The 23,889-nt window shown below is 46.5% G+C and overlaps 1 protein-coding gene across 2 annotated transcripts in view; it reads left to right on the top strand.

The window, feature by feature from the left end:
- dnm1a (dynamin 1a) overlaps positions 1-23,889 on the top strand; it is a 56,272-nt gene that overhangs the window by 7,265 nt on the left and 25,118 nt on the right. The window contains exons 2-10 of one of the 2 annotated variants that reach the window (XM_049019116.1): positions 11,867-11,940; positions 12,807-12,956; positions 13,063-13,266; positions 13,657-13,755; positions 14,569-14,729; positions 14,935-15,077; positions 15,218-15,353; positions 16,325-16,392; positions 20,478-20,616. In XM_049019116.1, the coding sequence (XP_048875073.1) occupies positions 11,867-11,940; positions 12,807-12,956; positions 13,063-13,266; positions 13,657-13,755; positions 14,569-14,729; positions 14,935-15,077; positions 15,218-15,353; positions 16,325-16,392; positions 20,478-20,616 (1,174 nt within the window). Of the gene's footprint in view, positions 1-11,866; positions 11,941-12,806; positions 12,957-13,062; positions 13,267-13,656; positions 13,756-14,568; positions 14,730-14,934; positions 15,078-15,217; positions 15,354-16,324; positions 16,393-19,121; positions 19,261-20,477; positions 20,617-23,889 lie in introns of both variants that reach the window. The other variant, XM_049019115.1, reaches the window with a different exon arrangement.

The raw sequence follows: 23,889 nt of genomic DNA, 5'->3' as shown, positions 1-23,889 counted from the left end.
GTTGTATCAAACCGCAAGAGCAAGGTAGGCAACTTGTTCCCAGAACTTCTGGGAACTCCTTCAGGACTGTTGGAGAAACATTCCAGGTGGCTACATTAGGACGCTGATTGAAATAAAGCCAAGAGTCTACAATGCTGTCATCAAAGCAAAAGGGGGCTATTTTGAAGAGTGTAAAATTTGAGAAAACTTTGAGTAGCAGGATTAGTTCATGTGTCATTTCCCCATTTGGCCAGCATGTGTCGCTGGTCATCCTGGCTCCCATTATTTCCCAGGTTTGTTAGCTCCTAGTGCTTTCCTGTTCCTTTGGCCGCCTCCTGCCTTAATTGGTGAAACAGGTGACTTTCATCCACCCTTCCTTTTTTGTTGTGGGTTCGAGGCTGGTCAGAGACCCACCCAAACTATGTTTGTAATTTTGAATGTTTGTGGCTTTATATTCTTGATCTGTGTATTTGTGTTAAGGTTCCTTGTAGTTCCTTGATTTTATTACTGTTTATTTCATGTCTCCCTTGGCATTTTGATCCTCTATATGATAATTGAAGTCACTTGCTCTTCATTGCCCCTAGTTTGTATTTGTCCACACCTGTCCCTTGTTAGCCCTTGTTATCTGTGTGCATTTCAGTGCCTGCCCTTATTCTCCCCCACAGGTTGGCATTGTAGTTGCTTCCCAGTCTTGCTCCACTGTTTGGCTCTGTACCGTGATTGTGTTCAGTTGCGGTTGTTTCTGTGTGTTAGTTCCTGAGTTGTTAGTGTTCGATCCCCACATTTCTTCTTAGTTGTATTTTTCGTGGTAGATTTCTTTGTGGTTACTTTTAGTTAGTCCATGTGTCACCTGTTATATTTTGACCCCTCATGGTCCCCTTGTTCTCTCGGTCTCACCTTGTGCTCTGTTTTGTTATATAAGCAGTCACTACAAGGATCATCCCTTCGCTGCATCATGCCTCGCGACTTCTCTTTATATTTTCATTACCTCGAAGCCTTTTACTATAAAATATGTAATCTAACAAAAATAGAGACTGATGCATTAAAAGCAGGTTTGTCCAGACTTTTGACTGATACTGTATATACACTGAGAATAAGGAGCCTGAGTCCTCCCCCCTGAATCACACAGGAAGGCTTGTCATTCTGTCGCTTCTCCGCCTCTGCGTGCAGTTGGCGTTCTGCTAACAGCTCCTCGAGCGATTCTCCTCCATGTCTAACAGCATGACGTCAGGAGGGCTGTGTTTGTGCTCAAGACCAGAGGTCCCAGCCACGTCTCATTCCAGCACCCCGGACAGTTCCCCACCGCCTGCGCTTTTGGAAAGCTAGGAATTCCACTGCATTTTTTTTCTCACTTGCTCTAGACCCTCTGCTTTTATATTAAGCCCTTTTAGGGGAAGCAGATGGCATGGGTAGCCCCCCACCTGTTAAGTTGTACAAAAATCAATCCAAAATCATGCCGTTAGGCAAATTGGTGCTTCTGCGATTGTTTTTATGCGAGTGCTTCAAGATGGACATGCATCCCATCCATTATAAGCCCTTTGTTTTTTGGGATAGACTAGTTGACCCTGTTCTGGATATAACTGGTCATGGATAATGTACGCTTGTTTAGTGATACAGATTCTTAGCCTAAACGCCACTGGCCTTTTTGCAGCAGATGTGAAGATGGGGTGTATTCAGTGAGATATGCCAGTAGTTCCATGCAGGATCACCTTTAATCTGAGGCTCTGTTTTCAGTGAATAATGTGCAATCCCATTGGCTGTTGAAGACATTCTAATCTGTAGAGTGGAGTACTGTTTACAAATGACAGCCAATCCACTTTGCTCCTTCAGTGACCCTAATCTGTGTAGCTCCCGAGGGCAGCGGTAATTTCATTTGCTTTCCCTGTGGTCTTATGTTTGTTATGAAATTATTATATCAAAATGCATTGAAAGCTCCCGGTATATCACACTTATTTGTCAGTGACACAGTAAACAAAAGTTTTTTGACGATTTTGTCACTTTTTGATTGGGTGATTAAAAAAATGTATTTAAAACAAAATGTACTTCCAAACAAAAGTTGTTTTGCGTTATGTAAAGTGTTTGAAGTCAGTCTTCAGGCTTCTCTGCTCTTAAACAAAAGACAATCCTGCCTTAATCACTTACAGTACATTCTTCAGTGATACATAATTGTATTCTGTTGTATATTTTTACGTAATCTACAGAGATGCTCTCTCCTAAGATTTGAATCAATAACCTTCTTGGTGGATCCTTAACCTTTGTTTTGTTTCGTTGGGGGTTCAGTGACTCTAACTGCTGGCGTGCGGCTTGGATCCCTGCCTGGGTCGTGACCTCTGTGGGATGCCCTCCCGTCGGGGGACCTGGCACACAGACAGCAGCACCCTCTGTACTTGCTGTGTCTGGGCGGGTCCTGTAGCATGGGGGCTGTCTTCTCAACCTTCCTGACATAAGGGACTAATTCCCCTGTGCCAGCTGCTTGGGTCAGTCAAAAGGGGGGGGGGGTGAGGGGGTCTTCACTTTCTCACCTTTAAGGGTCAGATCACCTGCACCTTGCGACCGCCAACCTTACGGCTGCAACCTTTGTCTCTGATTCCTTACCTTACTGCATCTCGGAGTGACGGATACATGCGGGATGCCAGCTGAGTCACGGCTTCAGTGCTCTCTGCCACGTCACTCCAGCGTGGGGGTCAGGTCTGCCCCCAGTGCTGCTGAGGGCTTGGTGTGACTCGGCTCCGTCGGCGGATCCCTGGCACGGACCCGAGGCCCGTGGGCTGGGTCGCCTCCTGAAAGCCATATAGCCTCAGGCGCTACTTCCAGCCGGGCCTCTGAAGCTGGATGACAGGATCGGCTCTCCCTCTGCTCCCAGCTCCGCCTCGCTCTCTTTAAACTTCACTTTATCCTTCATGCTCCACCTCTCCTTCTGTCACTTTCCTGCCTCTATGTCTCTTTCCCTCATTTTTTTGTCACTCTCTCTTCTGCTGTTTCCCATTCTCTTTCTTCTTCTCTTCTTTCCTCCGCCACTTCCTGTATCTGTGCGCGCTCCATGCTTTCCCATTCCTATATGTGCAGCCACACAAGTGTACAAGGCAGGAGGAGATGTTTTGGAACGGAAAACAGGACAAGACAGGGAGAGAGAGACAGATAAGTTCCAGTTATAATTGGAGGGTGCGCACAGCAGGGAGTGAAAAATTGGCATTTCGGTTCTCAAGTATGTCTTGCACATAAAATATCTTTGACCTTTTGATCTTTGATCTTTCTGATAAGGGCTCAGAGACTGATTATACTTGACAACAATTTAAGGGCGTGGCCAGTGTTGTTGTACTCAAATTTTGATTGTCCCTGCTGTGGGAAGATTGCTTAAAAAGGATGGACTCTGGGGAGCATCTCTGTCACATTTTCAGGACTTCAATGACAGAGAGAGAGAGAGAGAGAGAGAGAGAGAGGGAGAGAGAGAACGAGAGAAGCTTTGGCTGTCGAGTGTGTCAGCGTCTGTACGGATATCCTTGCTGTTTTGGTGAGCTTGTTGGCCCAGAGAACCTCCACGAATTAGCCCTTGAAAATGTCTCTTAAAATCACACTTCCTTAATGCGTTTAGTGGGTTGTAAAAGCCCCCCCCCCCAAGTCTAGGGTGAGCCAGTCCCCAACTGCCCCTCAGGGTCTTTGCCCCCCAGTCAAAGGACTGGGACGGAGGGCTGGTGTGTGCCTGCCTATCGCATATGGCTGCCCCATATGCTGCCTGTTCCTTTTTTTTTTTCGCTGGAACGGCGAGGAGGGTGGGGGTGCGGAGGCGGGGAGCACAGTTGCTGCCATCTGTCCCTCACTGGGTGTTACTGAGGAAAGCTGCAGGTGACAGAAGAAGCTCCAGCCCGTACCTGGGTCCCCTTCACCGGCCCGGTTCTGTTCTGCTAGGTTTTTGTTTTCTGTTCTCATCTGCCGATAAAATCTGGCAAAATCATGGGACGACTACAAGGGGTCCTGAATTATTCCATTGTTAATATACAATTAATCAGTGTTCTGACACTGATGATGTTGATGAGCTGTCATTGATTCTGAGTGCATAATGTAAAAGAATATTTTGATGGCTCCTCCCACATTGGTGTTTCAGAAAAGTCGTTTTGATCCAGCTGTGCTCCCACATCCAGTCGGCTGATTTATTTAATAGGTCATGTGTCTCCCTGGACCAGCTAGTACACCAGCATCTGTAGTTTACAATGACAGTGTTAGTTTGTGCCATATGAGTTCAAAGGAGGAAATTTAGGCCGTCCATATTGCTTAAGGGATCATTTGTGCAACCTTCATACATCGAACTGGAGTCCTCAAGCCACCATGAGTCTGAATTAAGATGTACTGGCCTTTTTTGGTCTGATCTCATTCCAGACCACATGGAACCACCCCAGGTGATTACAGCAAGTCGCTCCTTTTTTTGACCTTCTGAGTTGATGACTGTTAACTAATGTTACATGGACGAACATGGGCAGACCGGCAAAAGAAGGCAGAAGTGTGAAACTCATCTGACATTTAGGAAGTTGGGGGGCATATGAGGGACCATAATTCATACAGAGGGGCCAACCTTATCATTAGCCAATAATATGTTGTGAATTGTTGAGTGACAGGGGAAGGGGCCAATCAGGTTTCAGCTGAGGCCAGTGAGCCTGCAGCCCCAACCCTGTATACGCCCCTGGACGGAAGGTATGCCAGCTTGGGATTATCTCCTCAGGACCGCAGACCTAGCCAATCAGTGAGCACTTAGGCAGGATAGAATGCCCACGATAACAGTGCTGGAGATGGCAATGCAATGCTAGCTGTCGTGTCTTGATCCACACTAAACTGCAAGTGACTTAACACCTTGGTTTGCTAACAAAGCAAGTCGCCCTTTGTGATATTTTAGAACTTCATGGTGTTCATCACCTTTTCCTCAAAATATAAAGAACTGCAGAAGATTTTCAGAGCCTGAAGAGGTGTATGCTAAAAAAAATGATGCTGGGTCATGGGACTCGTACAATCCTGAGTGCGATGTTGCCTTTTTTATTGTTTCAGCAGTTCAGGGAACATTCAGTCACGAGGGGAAGCAGAAACCACCATGGACATTATATGATATGGTTCAGAACATCTGCAAAACACCCAGAAAAAGTCACAGTAGGCATGAAATATAATAACAAATATACCCTTATTCATTAATTCCCTTCTTCCTTCATGGTTATGGTCTTACTTGTACACTTAGAAAGGGCCGTAAATATAGGATGTATTCACGTACAACACGGTCATGCTATTTGGAACTTGATGGTGCTGGTATGTAATAAGGGCATTCTGGGTAATCACACTGCCAGCATTAGCGGCAGCACTAATCATCGTCAAAGCAACACATCCATTAAATAAACGCTCGTGCTGAAAGGCAGTGTTTTGACAACGCGATGTATTGCAGAGGCACGAATGATGGGGTGGCATATGGAATAAGGAATTATGAACAATTCATCTTAGCGCCCAGCCAATGAAAGGCCTTTGTTCTCATCTTAGAGTGCGTCTGGAGTCTGAGGAGTTCTGCAGAAGTTGTAGCGGGTGGATGTGAGAGTGGGTGGATGCGTGGGTGGTTGTGTTTGGGGGCGGGAGGGGGCAGTAGCTGCTCATTCAGCGCCTCCCACGACAAATGTGCACCACCTCTGACCAACGTCAGTGAATCTCCCCCCGCAGATCCGAAAAAATGAACAAGTGAGTGGGGGTGGAGTGTTACCCAGCATGCTGTGTGATTCCCGGAGCGGAGCTGATTTGCCAGCCAGGTGAAAGTTACCATGACTGCGTAAAACAGAAAACATTAGAAAGACACCTAGTTAGATTATCCAAGCTGAAGTACATCCCCAAAGCATTCAGGAACAAAGAAGGCCACCTCAAACATAGACATGAAGCCAAGCGTTAAGTATGCAAAGGAACTCATCTTGGACGTGCTTAACCTGTATTGCAGTCAATGTTATTGTGCACAGTTTCTATTAGGCATGGGGGGGGGGGCTGAGCACCTCTATAAACGACTGAATGTGCCCCCTTTTGATACTTTGATAATCTAAGACGACAGATTTACAGAGGAGGCCATCTCCCCAATTTACCCTAAGCCACACCCCCGTTAAACCACCCACCTGTGCCCTACACTGATTTGCATTTTTACCTGTACAAGCATCTTTTTGCAACCTCCGTCCGTCCCCATAAGTACTAATCCCAACAGGGTTATGTTGATGATCGGCAGGGCACACCCTAGACCGCATGCTGGGCCTTTGAACGACAACGTCTTCTAAACAAAGCAGGTAACAACAGCAAACTGATCATTCCATTTGGTGGTTGTAGACACGTTCCAGCCTAAAAGTGCCGCTGATTCCAAGTCTCTTCTGACTGTTCATGTCCAGTTAGAGAAGGTCCCAGTGGTGTTGGCACTCACTGGGAGTAGGGAGCTCTTGGCCGATGCTGGTAAGCTCGCTGTCCTATACTTAGCCATGGGCAATGACAAGATGTGTGTCTTCTCCCCTTACCAGCACACTTTAAAGAAAGATCTGGAAAGCCACTGAGATCTGTCTGCAAAAAAAAAAGTGTGATGCAGACCCTGGGAACATTCTGTGACAGTGACGAGTGGGAGATGATGGTTTCGAGCCAAGCTGAAGTAGGCTGCAAATCTGCAAAGTGGAACTCATGAAAGGATTAAAAGACATTAGCGGGCCCCAGAAAAAGCATTTTTTGCACCCAGCTGAATATTTAATTTCTTCTGTGGTCTGTCAGCAAACTGGAAGCTGTAGGGCAGCCCTGGACCTGCTCTTTGAGGAGTGTAGTTCAGTTCATTTCCTTTTATTATGTTTTAAACGAGTGAAATGTGAGGGGCCACTTTGGGAGCCAATCAGCTTTCAGCTGGGGTCACTGCCCCTGTGCCCCCCTCTATATACGCATGTTGGCAGTTAGGAAGTTAAGCTGTTGGCAGGCAGGTGGGCAGGTGAGCTGGCTTAAGGCATTCGACAGGCAAGCAGGGGGTTGGGGGGGAGGTGGTACATAGAGGCAGCAGGCCAGCAGAGATATGGGAGAGCAGGTGGTCAGGTAGTGTACTCCCCCGTATGTAGACCTCTGAGTGGTTCTGCCTAGATGGGAGGAGGGAAGTGCTTTAGCAAGTGCAGAACAGACAGCGACAACACAGTACAGCAGGGGCACTGGCCCTAGCTGAAAGCTGATTGGCCCCGAGAGTGCCACCTCCCCTGTCACTCACTAATTCAAGACGGGTCATTAGCTAATGATAAAGTTGAACCCACCAAATGAATTACGACTCCTATTATACCCCCAACTTAAAAGGATCCAGGAATCACCCCTGTCTGAACAGCAGCTGTCCATCAACAAATGAGCAACAATGAGACAACACTGAATTCAGAGGTCTGTGGGAGAATGTTCTTTGGTATAATGCAGCCCTTTGCACTCTGGGAATAAATAGATAACCTGGCCCTTAAAAGCAATGAAAATGAGGGGAGTTGTATGGAACTAAAAGATCCTAAATTTGGCAGAATTCCTCAGATAGAAGTGTGCTGTCCTACTGACATTTCAAAGGTGAGCTTTAAAAGACAGATCTGAACCAAATATGACGCAAAGATTTTTAGCCCATGGGGGTGCAGTGGTTAGCACTGTATGGGGCGGCATGGTGGTGCAGTGGTTAGCACTGTATGGGGCGGCATGGTGGTGCAGTGGTTAGCACTGTTGCCTCACACCTCTGGGACCCGGGTACGAGTCTCCGCCTGGCTCACATGTGTGTGGAGTTTGCATGTTCTCCCCATGTCGTCGTGGGGTTTCCTCCGGGTACTCCGGTTTCCCCCCACAGTCCAAAAACATGCTGAGGCTAATTGGAGTTGCTAAATTGCCCGTAGGTGTGCATGTGTGAGTGAATGGTGTGTGAGTGTGCCCTGCGATGGGCTGCCCCCCCCATCCTGGGTTGTTCCCTGCCTCGTGCCCATTGCTTCTGGGATAGGCTCCGGACCCCCCGCGACCCAGTAGGACAAGCGGTTTGGAAAATGGATGGATGGATTTTTAGCCACTGCGCTAAGTTTGATAGAAAAACCACCAAGTTTTATGCCATTAAGCAAACCCCGGGCTACCCTGAGGCCAATTAGCAGTACTTCCATTTCATATGGGTTCTGTTGAACCTTGAAAACCTGGTGATCAGATTTGCAGGGCAGATGAGGACCTGAGTTAAGCCAGCAGGTGCTTGAAATTGAATGAACCTTAGAGACCCGCATGCCAAGGCGTGACGTTACGTGTAGCTGCGGATGTGATTAATGTGAACCCCATGGACCCACACTTTGCTTTGCTGTTAAAACCCCAATGATTCCGTCTCAGCTGAATAGCGAGCTGGGAACTACTAGTGAAGAAGTCAGCATGCATGTTAAACCATTGCTTCTCCTGTTGTGTCTGGGTAGAGACGATTTTTTTAAATAGCACCCCTCCCCCATGCCACTGCAACACTGCCACAGTTAAATATAGCAAAGAGGTGGAAATTTCAGGTCTAGAAAGTAAAAATCCAGACCAAGATTTTATTTCAACCAATGAGTTGAAATAGGATTTTTGTCTTCTGGACCTGAAAGTTCCAGCTCTGCATGTGACCCAGCAGTGAGCCCAGAGCTGGGGGTCTCGCCCTGGACGTTAGCAGTGAGCCCAGAGCTGGGGGTCTCGCCCTGGACGTTAGCAGTGAGCCCAGAGCTGGGGGTCTCGCCCTGGACGTTAGCAGCGAGTATAATTTACCACGCAGACATTTTGTGCTTTTCCCTGTTAAGATCAACATCCGCAGTGATGAATGTGTTTTATTCTGTTTCATTTATTCTGTTTTCTTTTTGTTGAGTGACGCTTTTCCTGAAGGTCCACTGTGTGTGTGTGTGTGTGTGTGTGTGTGTGTGTGTGTGTGTGTTTTAAAATGTTCCGCCCCCTGTTTTAGAAACATGTAAAATGGACACAATTTGTCTTTGACCAGTTGGTACTTTATTATTTTGCTATTCTTGAAATTTTGATATGGCTTTCGGGTTTGTCAGTGTTTTTCTGTCCTTCAGTAGGCTTTGTTTTTACAGTAGTATGTGGTTACAATCGGGGTTATTATTATTATTATTTTATTATTATTATTATTATTATTATATTGTTATTTTGCGAGGTTCTGGCTTGTTCTTCAAAATCCTCATTTCCGATCCAAATTCTATGGAATCTTAGAAATTAGGATTTTATTACCCCTTTGGGACCCCCTTTATTACTCTTGTGTTTATTACCTCTTTGGGATCCCTTTATTACTCCTGTTTTTATTACCCATTTGGGACCCTCTTTATTACTCCTGTGTTTATTATCCATTTGGGACCCCCTTTATTACTCCTGTGTTTATTACCCCTTTGGGACCCCTTTATTACTCTTGTGTTTATTACCCCTTTGGGACCCCTTTATTACTCCTGTTTTTATTACCCCTTTGGGACCCCCTTTATTACTCCTGTGTTTATTACCCCTTTGGGATCCTCTTTATTACTCCTGTGTTTATTACCCCTTTGGGACCGTCTTTATTACTCCTGTGTTTATTACCCCTTTGGGACCCTCTTTATTACTCCTGTGTTTATTACCCCTTTGGGGCCCCCTTTCTTGTGTTTGAGCCTTTTGCTATGAAGCAGTGAGTGTGTGTCTCCCTCCTTAAATGCACTTTTGTGTTTATCATGTTTGTTTGGGATTCGTAGCTGTTCTCTAGCGTGTCTCTGTATGTGGCCCCATATGTCATCCGAGTGTCTGTAGTAGTATGTTGGTTTTGGTCACACCTCTCAAATACCATTCCTTCCCAGTCAGATCTGTTAATATTTACAGACTCATTCCTGTCTTGGCTGTGCCCTTGATTTGCATGTAAACCTGACAATTGAATGAAAAGACATTCTGTTAGTTAAATATGCAATAACTGGAACATTTTGCTTCGGTACATATTATTCTGTTGTCCAATGGCTATTAATACTGCTGTAGTTTCGATGTTTGCAGGTACATTATCAAGGTTTATTGTGAAGATGACTGTTTCGGCTGCTGTGGTGTTGTGCTTTTCAACAAAGTCATACAAGTCCTCTATGTAACTTTAATCTTTTGTGGATAGTGGGATTATGAATGTAGTTATTCTCTATGACTCCCATAGTTTGACACTGTGGCTCTCCCAGCTGGAGTTGACCTTCTTTGCAGGTCCTTATGTATTTTCGGTAATAGTTACAATACTCTTTGTCTGAGGCTATCTATCTTCATCGCTCAGGGAGAAACTCTGTTTGTGTGAGTTTTTCTTCCCATGATTGCATTATTTGGTTGATTTCTCTGGCTGTTTCCAGGTATATCAGAGTTGTTGGATCTCTGTAATGGTGGGTGTTGTTTACTCACCTCTCTGCTTCCCAGACACACTATTCCCTGTCCATTGTCACCACTGTGGTTCCTGTATTGTTTTCTCATTTTCCCAGTCTTGATAGGCCTTTGCCTGTCCTGCTTTTTGTCATTCGGTCTAGTGGGGTTTTCTAGTTTAAATGTTCGATTTAGTGGTCTAGTTTTCCCCCTGGTATCCTACTGCCACTCATAATCATATTTTTATCCCAGTCTTAGCTGTAACACATAAGGCAACCTTAACATTAACAGTAACCCGAACCCTAATGCCAACCCCACCTGTAACCCTAAACTCTATCCCAACCTAACCCAGATGCCCTAAGCTCCACCCCTAAGCCTAACCCAAACGTTTTCCCTAATCCCTTGACTAAAAAAGTGCAGAATTTTTGTGGTGTATTATACTCTCAAATCATGCTTGTTTAGCCTACTTTGCTGTAGCATAGCGCCACAGAACCCCTGAGAGGTGGGTGAATCAGTGGGTTAGTGCCTGTCATTGGAAGGTCATCAGTTCAACTGGCTTGGCCATTCGAGCAGTCATATCAACATTGATCCCTTGAGCCAGAACCATAATTCCAACTGCTTCAGGTGCTCTGGGTGAACGGCAGACCCTGACCTGACCCCAAACTTTGCTGTCACCTGTATACAGTAGCAGTCAGAAGTCTGGACACGCCTAATGATGCGACAGATGACCTGGCTCCCATAATCCCTTGACCTAAGCCCTATAGAGATGGTTTTGGGGTGAGTTGGATTGAAGAGCAGGGTCGCCAAGTTCTGCCCAGAACTTATGGAAACATTTTATTATGAGGTGAACAACGTACTACACCAGTCGCAAAAATTGTGGAAACATTTTCCAATTTTTTGAGTTTGCAGAACTTCATTAAACTGTTGCTCTAGTTATATGATATTTATAGCATTCTTTGATTGTTTATAAACATTATCGCCAACATTTGTGGTAATTTTTAAAGTTTAATTCCAAAAATGTTAACATTTTGGCCAACACTGTAGCTAAAATAGAGGCAAATGCATTAAAAGTAGACGTGTCCGGACCGTTGACTGGTACTTTCTGTCTGTACTTTTTTTTACGAGAGTAAAATGGGATAAGTGAAGACGGAAATTTCGTTGTACTAATCTCGGCGTTCTCGGCTTGGTTCGGGACTCGCAGCACCTTCCGTATGTGGTGCCGAGAGGTGCTGGCATGCTCTGATAGATCAGTGCAGGCTGCCTATCGCAGAAAAGATGCCTTGAAATCGCTCTGGTTTCCATAGCAGAATATGGACACCTGCTTCCCCTCTTGCATGTGCAGGAACATAAATGGCATCATTAAGGCAGAATCCCTCTGACACAGGCACTGAAAAGCAAAATGAGGCAGCCATTACCCGGACCACCTCAACGAGGTGCCTTTGGGCTATGACGATCTCACCTTCCTCGAGAGTGCTGAGGGGGGTGGGGCTCTGTCCTGAAAAGGGGGTCACTTGATTGGTCGATGCTAATGCTTCTCCCATTTGTGTGACAGGGACTTCTTGCCACGTGGCTCGGGCATTGTGACCAGGCGCCCCCTGGTGCTTCAGCTTATAAACTGCCCCACAGGTGAGCACTGCTATTCCCTCCATCTCTTTGACCCTAGTGTAACCTAATTCCCATTGACTTTTTCGTGAAAACTGTAATGTCGGTGTGTTACTGTTTCACTGCTTACCAACATTCTAATGTAAGGTGTTGTACCACTGTGTTTGCATTGATTTAAAAGGTACAGATTTACGGTTCCTGCTGACTAAGAAATACCCCTAAAGACTCTATCCCAGGGCTGTTTGCCTGGCTTAGTTTAAGCATCTATTCCTTCTTTTTTACACAACAGATTTTATTTATCTCTTGTGTTTTTTTCTACTGTCATAGCAAAGAAATACAGTTAGAGAGCTTATATATTTACCGCTAATGTTTTTATGTATGCGGTAAAAGTTCTGCCTGACAATTGAATTTTATAGATAGTTAAATGTTACTGTTGAAAAACACTGAATTGTAACACATTTCATACACTTTCATCTTTTTATACACACGCATTAGTGAATATTTACTGTTATTTTAAGCCGGATATTTCAATAGATCACAAGAGGTGAATTAAACAATAGCCAAACACTGCTTGCTCAGGAGCCGTACATTTGCCACACAATGTTTTTCATTGTTTTTTTAATTTTTAATTAGAGTTAATGGAATAGCGTATTTTACTTATTATCATGATTTTTTTTTCGGATACTATGGAATTATGCTGGTTGCTTGAATGTGCCATTATCTGAATACCAGATATGAGTATCTTTTACAGTGCAACCTTCTATTTTGAGGAAAGATCCTTACTAATACTGCCACCTAGTGTCAGGAGGCCCACTAATTTAGATTGGGTTTTTTTCCATCCTCCATTGCAATTTTATTCTTCCTCTCTCATCTTCTCTCCTTCTTCCCAGAATATGCTGAATTTCTCCAGTGCAAAGGAAAGAAGTTCACAGACTTTGATGAGGTGCGGCAGGAGATCGAAGCGGAGACGGACCGTCTCACAGGGCAGAACAAGGGCATCTCCCCAGTACCCATTAACCTGCGTGTCTACTCTCCTCATGGTGTGTTGCCCCATGTTATGCTGCAGTGCATTCTGGGTTACAGATGATGGAACGTCTTGTTCATCTTCTCCTCATCTTCCTGCTCTCCCCCTGTACCCACCCTAAGTCCTGAATCTGACCCTGGTTGACTTACCGGGGATGACCAAAGTGCCGGTTGGTGACCAGCCGGCCGACATTGAGCACCAGATCCGCGACATGCTGATGCAGTTCGTCACCAAGGATAACTGCCTGCTCCTGGCTGTGTCACCTGCCAACTCGGACCTCGCCAATTCCGATGCCCTCAAAATTGCCAAAGAAGTCGATCCACAAGGTAGTCACTGACCATCACACGGTCTGCAAACTAGCCACTTAGGAACAAGCTATTCTGAATTCATTTATGCAACTGGGTTCTTTTCAATTTTAACGGAACGAGATGTATGACCCAATAACCTTAAGGTTAAGATAGTTTCTCCAGAACCACTGTTACCTGCTTATGCACAAAAACAAGGGAAGAACAACCTTGGTGGTGTGGGAGGAATTTGTTCCATATTGTTTACCCTGTTTTGTTTCTTGTCGAAATTATATTACTTTATTACAAATCTGCAATTTTATGGAAAAATAAGAATTAGAACCAGGTGAATAAATGATGGCACTGGAGTATCTGTACCTCTGACTGAAACATTCCTTCTATGTGTGTGTGTGTGTGTGTGCTTGTATGTAGGGCAGCGCACGATTGGCGTCATCACCAAATTGGACCTGATGGATGAGGGGACGGATGCCAGGGACATCCTGGAGAACAAGCTGCTTCCGTTGCGGCGAGGTAAGCCCCCCTATCCCTGGCTACCAAGAGAAGCGGAGCCCAAAAGCGGGAGACTGTATGTAATCACTATATATGTGACACCCAAACACACAATGGCACACAACACATGACAACAACTGAAATTTAAATGACCCATTTTTTAGGTGATTTATGGCTCAGTGGGTCAAGACAGAATCTGTGCTTGAGATCAGAAGGTTGTTGATTCAAATCCCAGACTTGGAAAAATGATTTTACTCTTGGGCCCCTGAGTTCTTAGCCTCCATTTGCTCCAGGGACTAACTGACCCTGCTTTCACTTACACTTTGAATAAAAGCATCTCTTAAATTAATGTAACGTCATTTTTTTCACTTGATTCAAAAATGGTGCAGTCTATTCCTCACCACAGCTCCCTCTGGTGGCCATACGGGTATTGCGGTGCATTGTCCGATGTAAATGGAAGGAGGAGGCGTAAAACACGAAGTCCATGTTTCAGCGATGCATCTGGAAAAGTGCCTCGGCCCGCCTGCTGCTTTGTGCTGAGCTCCGCAGAAGCCAGCATCTATGTGGGAAACCCTGTAATGTAATCTGCCGATGTGGATTCTTTCAGTCTTTTCCGCTCGAGCTTGGCTACAGCTCAGCCCCTTGTCCCCAAGCTCTGCTCCATGCTCCCCCTCCCCACCTTTTTTTTCATCTTGTTTTTTTTTTTTTTGGCTACACCCCCTGGAGTCCAGGGAGCAGGGAGACATATATCATGCTTAGCATCATGCCCCCAGCATTCTAATACATGTCATGTGACCTATGACCTTTGACCCCTTCCCCTTTCCCTCTATGCAGGTTATATTGGCGTGGTGAACCGGAGCCAGAAGGACATTGACGGGAAGAAGGACATCACAGTGGCCATGGCTGCCGAGAGGAAGTTCTTCCTCTCCCACCCCTCCTACAGGCACCTGGCTGACCGCATGGGCACCCCCTACCTGCAGAAGGTGCTCAACCAGGTGAGCTGCTACGGTAACTATGGAAACACAAGAATTAGGGAAGAAGGGGAAGGGGGGGAGGGGTCTTCAGTATTTCAGCAATGCTCAGGCAATTGCAGCGTAAATGCACTCCTACACCTAGAGTGGGCTTCAAACCGTACAGTTCCAGTGTAACAGTAAGATTTCTAGAGCGGCTCACACTAATAGGCTCCTCCCCCTCGTACAGCAACTGACCAATCACATCCGGGACACGCTTCCTGGGCTCAGAGCCAAGCTGCAGAGCCAGCTGCTGTCCATTGAGAAGGAGGTGGAGGAGTACAAGAACTTCCGACCTGACGACCCGTCCCGCAAGACCAAGGCCCTGCTTCAGTGAGGGGCCGCTCATATGAATGCGTGTGTCCTCATGCCAACACAGGCATCACCGAGATCTTAGCTTGGCTTTGGTCATTGGTCATCACCCTTTTTGTAGCTAAACTCTCTCTCGCTCTCATCCTATCTGTGTCCCTCAGGATGGTGCAGCAGTTTTCGGTGGACTTTGAGAAGCGCATTGAGGGCTCCGGTGATCAGATTGACACCTATGAGTTGTCAGGCGGTGCCAGGATCAACCGCATTTTCCATGAGCGGTTCCCCTTCGAACTGGTCAAGGTGCGACACATGACATGTGCACACACCACTGGCGCCCCCTGGCTGCCATTAAGTGGCATAACCCTAGAAGAATGGGCATAAGCCTAGGGTTCCACGAGTATAATCTGAATCCCAACATGATGACCTTAACCCCTACCAGCCCTAACCTTCACCATAAGTAACCAAAGAAAATATTAGACTTTTGGCATTTTTAGTTTTTCGATTGATTTCTCAGATATTGTGTGGCCATTCGGTTCTCACCGTGTAATATACCATACATAACCCACACACACATGCACACACACACACACACGTTCACTAGTGCACATGCAGGCGTGCAGACAAAACAAACAAAGGATTCCTGTATTTTACGGGATGTTCCGGCAAACAATGGTCCTATGTTTCATTGATTAGCAGTGTGTTTGTGGCCTGGGGCACAAGGCTGAGAAGTCCTCTCCCCGTACGCAAGCTTTCCCAGTCAACCTCCCACCCCCCTCCATTTCCTGAATGTGCCTCTCATCTTGGGGAGTGGGGGCCCTTTGCTGTCAGTTAGCCAAAGCAGACAGGGTGACTCATAGCTTAGGATCGAGCCCCTGGGCCTTAACCAGAGGCTTTATGACTAAAGTGTTCCGCTTTCGCTCTCTTACTCTCTCCTCCCCCCTCTGTTTCTGTGGAAAAAATAATAATCCGCACACATGCACCGTCTGGGCGGCCCGAGGAGAGTGCAGATGTGGAGTCAGATACACACAGGACCAGGGGGAGTTCGGATTAAAAGCACGATTAATACGGGGTCGAGAAGCCCAGGTCACTCTGTACGGCCACAAACGCAGCAGGAATCGCAGAAAGATCAATAAAGTGTGAAGAGTCACAAGCCACAGGGTGTGTTAAGCCAGTGGTCTCTTAGCCAATGGGAGCACTTCGCTCACAGGGAGACTGAGGGCTCATTCGATCGGTGGCTCACAAAGTCCTTCGCATGTCCTTTCTTTTTCTAGATGGAGTTTGACGAGAAGGAGCTCCGTAAGGAGATCAGCTATGCCATCAAGAACATTCACGGCATCAGGCACGTTGACCTCTGACCCCCTCCCTTGACACTGATCATTTTGTAGGCCACTCTAGTCTTCGTCCTCTTCGATTTGGGGGGGTCACGTTGACTCAAACCTATTAACTATCTGATCACTGGCACAAAAATTCATTATACATCCATTCATCCATCTGTACAATGGATGAGAACACATTTCTGTAGGTTTGTGCCTAGTGTGACCTGTCATCGTTGCTTCCCCGCATCCTGCTCCATAGTGAAGTTACATTCCCCTTCTGTGGAAGCTGATGCCCCAGACTACTGCCAAGCTGTTGTCACCTCTAAAGCTTTGCTGAAACGTCAAGGTCTGCAGCGCTCAGATCTTGATCTACTCCCGCCGCTCACTCCTGTGCTACTTGGGCAGCTGGGAAGCAAGGGAGGAGCAGGCTGCGATTGGAAGTAAGATGATTGGTTGGCTGCTTCTGCCCTCTGTTCTGGTTGGAGGTGTCAGAAAGAAAAAAAGGTGGATTTAATTGATCAGCTGTTCTCTGCTATGTTCTTCTATCCTGGAATCAGGTAAAATGGCATAGTCTGGAAAAAGGCATCCTTCTGTATCAGACACACACATACACGGCTTGGTATCAGATCGCCCCCTACAGGGAGGGGACCGCACTGCAAATTCGGTATTGTGATAGCAGTCCAGACTAGACTATGAAAGAGGCAGGAGAGGGATTCTAACTATCCACATCACATGCAGGTGTTTTTATGACTAACTACAGGATGTGCACAACGCCGTCTTTGTGCTTCCTATGAAGGAGCAGCCACACTGCCCAAAAAAATATTCACGCCTCATGCACTTATATTATAGCTGTGTGCCACAAAAATCAGATCGCTCACTTCCAACAGCAGAGCCATATGCCTGTTGCACATATAAAGGGGTCCTGTTCATCTACCTGCAGCTAAGAACATGGATCTCGCAGTTAGGCTGCACGTGCAACAAGAACACAGCTCAGATGATAGCACAGAAGACCTTGGGATTTTCCCACTACAAATATGTCACCGTTCATATTATCCCTGCCCCCGGCTTCAGAGTCTGCAGTCTTGTGGAAATTAGTACATGCAGCAATTTAGGGACGACAACAAAGCCAGTAGATAGTAAACAAGATGTCAGCACACAGTGTGATGGACTAGCAGTTGGATTTCAGTCCAGCAGTAGCTCCTGCTGTTATACTGCTAGACGCAGTGTTTAGACTTTGTCATTTCTGTCATTTGTTATTTGTCATGCTCCTTGAAAGTGTTTATATCTAAAATAATATTGCTTAAATTAGATATTTATTATTAATAATAATAAATATGTAAAATAATATTGCCAGGACACTTCTGAAGTATTATAGGCTGAAGCACAAGGAAGCTGTTGTCCACTGAGCAGACAATGGGCAAAACCATGGGAAAGATCTAGGAAAGATATAGATAGTTTATCACAGACCCTTCTATGATCAAATTAGGGATCAGGAACATCTCATGGACCACATGGTGCGGTCAGATGGCGCCGGGATATAATTCTTCTACATGTGGGTGGGGTCAGAGTGCTGTCTCAATGTAATGCTATTGTTGGGGGGGGGGGTCATGGAACAATCCCATATGAAAAAATCTGCACACCTCAGACGCTGTTTCTGACTGCAATGAATATGAATCAGACTCATACAGGCCTGAGGTTCCATGCAGTGAACCCCCCCTTCAAGGCCCCGTCACACCCTTTCTGTGGAACAACATACATAAATTGCTCCAATTAAACATCCATTATGAAATATAGATCACGGATCTGAGATGTTTTAGATCAAGTCATTTAAACAATTCAGTGTGTATATATATATATATATATATGAGATGTACCTTGTTGTCATTTGTCATTGGGGGGGGGGGGGGGGGGGGGCTGGTGGCCACTGGACCTTAAGCAGTTGCTTATGTCATGGCCCGGCCCTTCATCAATATTTCGTATAAACTGAAAAATATTATCTGGCATGGCTCCATGTGTGTGGGGTTTGCATGTTCTCCCCATGTCGTCGTGGGGCATCCTTCGGGTACTCCGGAGTCCCCCCACACACACCAGAAACATGCTCAGGATAACTGGAGTTACCAATTTGCCCATTGGTGCGCAAGTGTGAGTGAATGGTGTGTGAGTGACTGGTGTGTGAGTGACTGAGTGTGTGAGTGAATAGTGTGTGAGTGAATGGTGTGTGTCCTGTGATGGGTTGGCGCCCCATCCTGGGCTTTTCCACTGCTTTGCGCCTGTAGGCTCTGGGATGGGCTCCAGACCTCCGCCCCCTGCAACCCTGAACAAGACAAGTGGTCACAGAAAATGGATGGATGAATAGACGCTGACACATGACAAGTGTGTTAGAGGGCAAAAGGAAAAATGATTGGTTGGGACAGAAAACCAATCAGATTGCAGAGGAGGTGGGTCCAAGCAACTAGAGGGAGCGTGACCAAACAATCAGATGTCTTAGTCCCATCTCCTCTAGTTGCTTGGACTCATCTCCTCTGCAATCTGATTGGCTATCTCTCTAAGCCAATCATTTTTCGTCTCTCCCCTCAGAACATTTTGTGTGTAAATAAAACTCCCACGAGCTTGTGTCAGTTGTAGATCTTTTTCGTATGGGATGTTTCCACCCTGACTGGGATGGGGTGGGATGGGCAGGTGGGATCTGTCGCATTAACGCCTTCTCTTTCTGCCTGGCCTCCCCCCTTCTCTCTCGCCGCCCCGCGGGCAGGACCGGGCTCTTCACCCCGGATATGGCCTTTGAGACCATTGTGAAAAGGCAGATCGGGAAGATTAAAGAGCCCTGCCAGAAATGCGTGGACATGGTCATTTCTGAGCTAGTCAATACTGTTAGACAGTGTACCCGGAAGGTAAAAACCAGCAGAACACCCCCCCAGTGTCCTCGAGAGGGGGGCCACCCCCAAACCCCTGAAAGAGCACCACTCCCTCTCACCACCTCAAACGCTGTACCCTTCTGCCGTTTGAGGATGTGCATAAGAGCCAGGATGTGGAGGGTGATTTCTGGGAGAAGGTTGGGTGGAATGGGGTCAGGGGGGTGAGGGGGGGCTCACACAATGGCCACTGTATCTTGCCAGGGGCGATTCCCAAAGTTTTTTTTTAAAAGTAGGTGGCATAAGAGGGGCATAATTCATGTAGGAGGGTCAACCTTATCATTAACCAATGATATGTTTTTTAATCAGCGAGTGACAGGGGAGGAGGCATTCCAGGGGGCAGTCAGCTTGATCAGTACTCCTGTGGCCCCGCCCCTGTACACGCCCCTGAGCCTTGCTGAGTGGCAAAGGTGTGTCTGGAAGTTGGGTTCCAGCCATTGTGAGGCTGCCGTAGTTTACCATGAGCTGAATAGCTCCCTCTTCAGGATATTAGCTGCTGGTCCATTAGACTGTACTTCTGACCCTTATTGATGCTAAGTGCATAGCGGTGGCCTCATTGTGGCACTCAGCATTCAGACATGCTCCCTGGGAGACAGCGGCCGCATCCCTGGCACCGGCAGCCTGACTGGGCTCGACTCCTGGGAGTCAGACCTCGAATGGGTTGCCGGGTTTCCGGGGAAGTTTGGCCAGTGTCTTGCGTGTTCTGGTCGTGGGTGTGTTTGGGGGAGGGGGGTGGCGGTTCTTGGGCTGTTGGCTTGTTGACGTGGGCTGGCCTGAATCCTTCTCTTTCCTCATGGTAGGAATGCTGGGGGTGCCCTGATGTATAGGGGTGGGGGGGGGGTTGGAAAGAGAGGGAGACTGGTGCTGCCCCCTATTGAATGGCTTATGGAGATACCAACGGTCTCACATGCCTTTTCTTTCCCTCTGTGCTGTTTACCCTCCCTTTTGCCCCATCACCCTCTCTTGTTTCATCTACCACAATCTCTCCCTCACTTCAATTTCCCCCTTTTACCCCCCCCCCCCCCCACCCCCCGTCTCACTTCTCCATCTTGTACGGCTCATGCCCTCTCCCCGGTTTATTCTTCCCCTACCTCTCCACCTCTCTTCTTTCTCCTCTCCCCTCTGTGCTCTGCCATTTCTTTCAATCCCCCCCCCCCCCCCCACCTGGGTCCTGTGCCCACCATCGCCCCCTACAGGACGGGACTCTTTACCCCTGACTTGGCCTTTGAGGCTATAGTAAAAAAACAGATTCTAAAGTTGAAGGAGCCCAGCCTGAAGTGTATAGATATGGTGGTGAGCGAGCTCACCTCCACCATCCGAAAGTGTAGCGAGAAGGTAACCAGGAGCTGAGCTGCTTCATTATCCTGCTTCACTCGCCCAGGCAGAGCTAGACCGATGGCTGGAATTAATCAAGGACACATCCATTAAGTGAAAACGAAACTCGATATGCTTGACTGCTATTCCTTCATCATACAGACCTGCTTACCAATTCAGTAAGGCTACGAAACGTGGGACATGAGGCAGAGGGCGCCCTGGAGGGAATGCCAATCTGCTGCAGGCACATGTTCAAGCACTAGAGGCAGTAGAGACACCTGGTGGTGCAAGATGAAACCTGGAGAAAGAGAGAGAGATCACACACAGCTTAAAGCAGGATTCACACCCTGACCCCTAATGGTGTGGGGCATTAATGCAAACCACTGAACCATTATAACCGCTGGACTGCTGGGTCTCCCCTAACACACAGAAAAGCATTTTCTTTTTTCCACTTTCAACTTATTGTCTTCTTTTCACTTTCGCACGCAGTGCATTGTGGGATATCTGTTTTTGGACTGCCTATCCCTTTTGAGGGAATGATAGTTTTTCATTCAATCATAAATGGACCACAGTTTTCCAGAACATGCTAGCTCCTAAAATGATCGACAACATTTTATATTGTCACTGGCACTTGTGCTTTTTGCTGGAAAATGTGGATACAAGCTCAGCTATGATGCCATAGTTGAATTCTGTTGTAATTCCCCTCGGTTTCTCTGATGCACCAGGAGAAAGACAGACGATGCCATGTAGGTCTATTTGAGAAAATCCTGGTCAGCTTGGAATAGTCAGTCATCCAAGCCCAGATGTTTAGATCATTGTAGATTCTGAATTCAGCGTTCGAATGCGTATCAGGATCCTCGGCCAATGGCGTTAGGGCGACTCCTTCGTCACATGACCTCCGGCGGTTCGCCCCGTCTTCAGGACGTTCTAGATGCGGTTCTGTCCCATTTCCCACTGGCATCCTTGCTGTCCGTGTTCCTCTCGCAAGGCTTTCTTAAGGGCAGAGCAGAAAAACAACGATTTCTTTTTTTAAAATGGCATCCATAGTTTTTAAAAAAAAAAAACGCAGGAGATTGTGGGAATTTTGCGCACCCTTAAAGACATGAACATGTTTTTCAGCATTTTGAAAAGCAAGAGAGTGAACGGAAATAAACTTACTAACCGCACCAGACATTTATAATCATCCAGCCTCTATCGGTCTATCCTTGCCACAGACTTTATCGCTATTATCATTTTTATTTTTTAATCTGTCATCAAATTTCAGTTCGTATTTTTTATATATTCACTTGGAAAAAATCTAAGCATTTCATACTATTGCCACAAGTGGAGCCATTACTGTTTTTTTTCATGCATGTGGGTAAAATCTCATTTAATTCTTTTTAACTCAATTATGCAAACGGTTCCAGCCACGTTTTTTTTGATTTTTCATTTTGTTTTCCTGTGTTCTGTCCACACCGGCCGTTTAGGTTTCCGTGTTGATTTTTTGTTTGTTCACTGTCACGTGGTTTGAACGTCAATATGTGCTGTTGGCGTCCGGAGCTCCTCCGCTGAGCGTAATCTGACTGAAACAGCCGGGAGCCCTCAATCCCGGCACTTTTTCAAAATGTACCCCATGTAGCCCATCTTTTTTTGTCCCACCTTTAGTGTCTCACTTCCACCTCAACCAGGCAAACTAAGAAAAGCAATTTGCCCTTCTGTGGATTTTGTACTTTATTTTGAGTCTGGAAGAGGATGGCAGGGTTAAGACATCTGTCGTGTGAAGATGATGGCTGTTGAATTACAAAGCCAAAGTAATAGTTCGTAACCGTTATCAGCTCTAGGAATGACTTGAAAGCTCCAATGAACTTGCTTATTATCTGCCAAATTTTATTACCCCTCCTGTCTATAGGGGTGCAGATTAAAGACCTGAATATCAGTCATAAGCGAAAGAAGTCGTGCACGATTATTACCAAAAGCGCAGCAGAAAGAAGTCACATGACCTGCCGGGAACGAATGAGCAGTCTTGTTACATGACACATGCTTTGGTTTTAAGAATCAGATTGCAGGGAGGCCCTTAAAAACAAATGCAGCTTCATCAAAAAGGTAGATAAGCAGAACTGGTTGGACTGTTGTGCCATAAAACAACTAAGGTCATGATGCTAGAGGCCTCGGTGCTGAGTATGGGTCTGCTGAGGAATGGTTAGCAGATCTTGGGATGAAACACTGGTACTGGTATTATAATGTAATGTTATAATGGTGGAACTTCTATCTGAATCATCCCTCCTCAGCGATCGGAAGCAGACCATCATTAAACAAATCCCTGTGAGCATAACCATAAGCTTGGCCTTCATCCCTGTAATCACAGAACCAAAACAAAAGCCTTTGTCCTCCGGGTTCACGAGGGTACGTGCGAGAAAACCCCGGTGTTGTTTTCCGTCGCCACGGAGAGAGACGCTTACAGTTTCAAGCAAAAATCCACAGAAGGACATTTGGTCAGGAATTCTGAAGCCCTTCGCCCCTCAGGCCACCTTTGTCCCTGTCCTCTGTTACTCTGTAGAGTCCCCCTCTACCCCCCCATAGCATCCCGTGCCCTAACCCCAACCCCAACCTCCAACCGTACCCGACCCCAACCTTAACCCTGACGTCCGAATTCTTGTCTGTCTGCTTGTCTGGCTGACTGACTCTCCAAACTAAACCTGGCCACTCATGTTACTCTGGTTCGCTCACATCGTTACTGCTTGTTCCCGGAACGTGCCATGACTCTCCTCTGTTGTTGTGTGGCTTCAATTTTTCTTTTGCAACATTTTCTTAGCCAGTAGCTGTGGTGCATCTTCGTTGACCAGTTTCTCTTCTTGAGGGACGAACAGAAGGGAAACCTTTGGCTTTCATGTCTTCTTATGATAATCTTACTTGTAAAACCTAAGCAACCTCCTAATAGAGAACAAAAACAGTCACTAATTACAGTTACTAATTACACTAACCAGTCTTTACTAGTTTTACTTCTTTAACGATGACAGATTCCTGAGCTATTCTGTCGTACCATATGCTTTTTGTTTTTTTTTGTTCAAAATTTCTAGTAATCGTGATGAGATACACCACAGCTTTGAAATCCGCATGCTCCCCAGCATCTAAAGTGCCCCCCCCCCCCCCCCCCCCCCCCACTGCTCTACGTGGAAATGTGCCGTGCACTGGACCGATATTTGTTTTCTTGTGCATAGGGGGTGGTGGAGGGGGGAGGGGTCGTTTCACAAGGATTCGCCTCCCAGGGAAATGGCCCCCTGCTGGCCATACAGTACGGTGATATTGCTGTCTTTG

The sequence above is a fragment of the Brienomyrus brachyistius genome, chromosome 7 (genome assembly GCF_023856365.1).
Source record: "Brienomyrus brachyistius isolate T26 chromosome 7, BBRACH_0.4, whole genome shotgun sequence".
Taxonomy (NCBI): domain Eukaryota; kingdom Metazoa; phylum Chordata; class Actinopteri; order Osteoglossiformes; family Mormyridae; genus Brienomyrus; species Brienomyrus brachyistius.
This window is presented reverse-complemented; position numbering and strand designations above follow the sequence as displayed.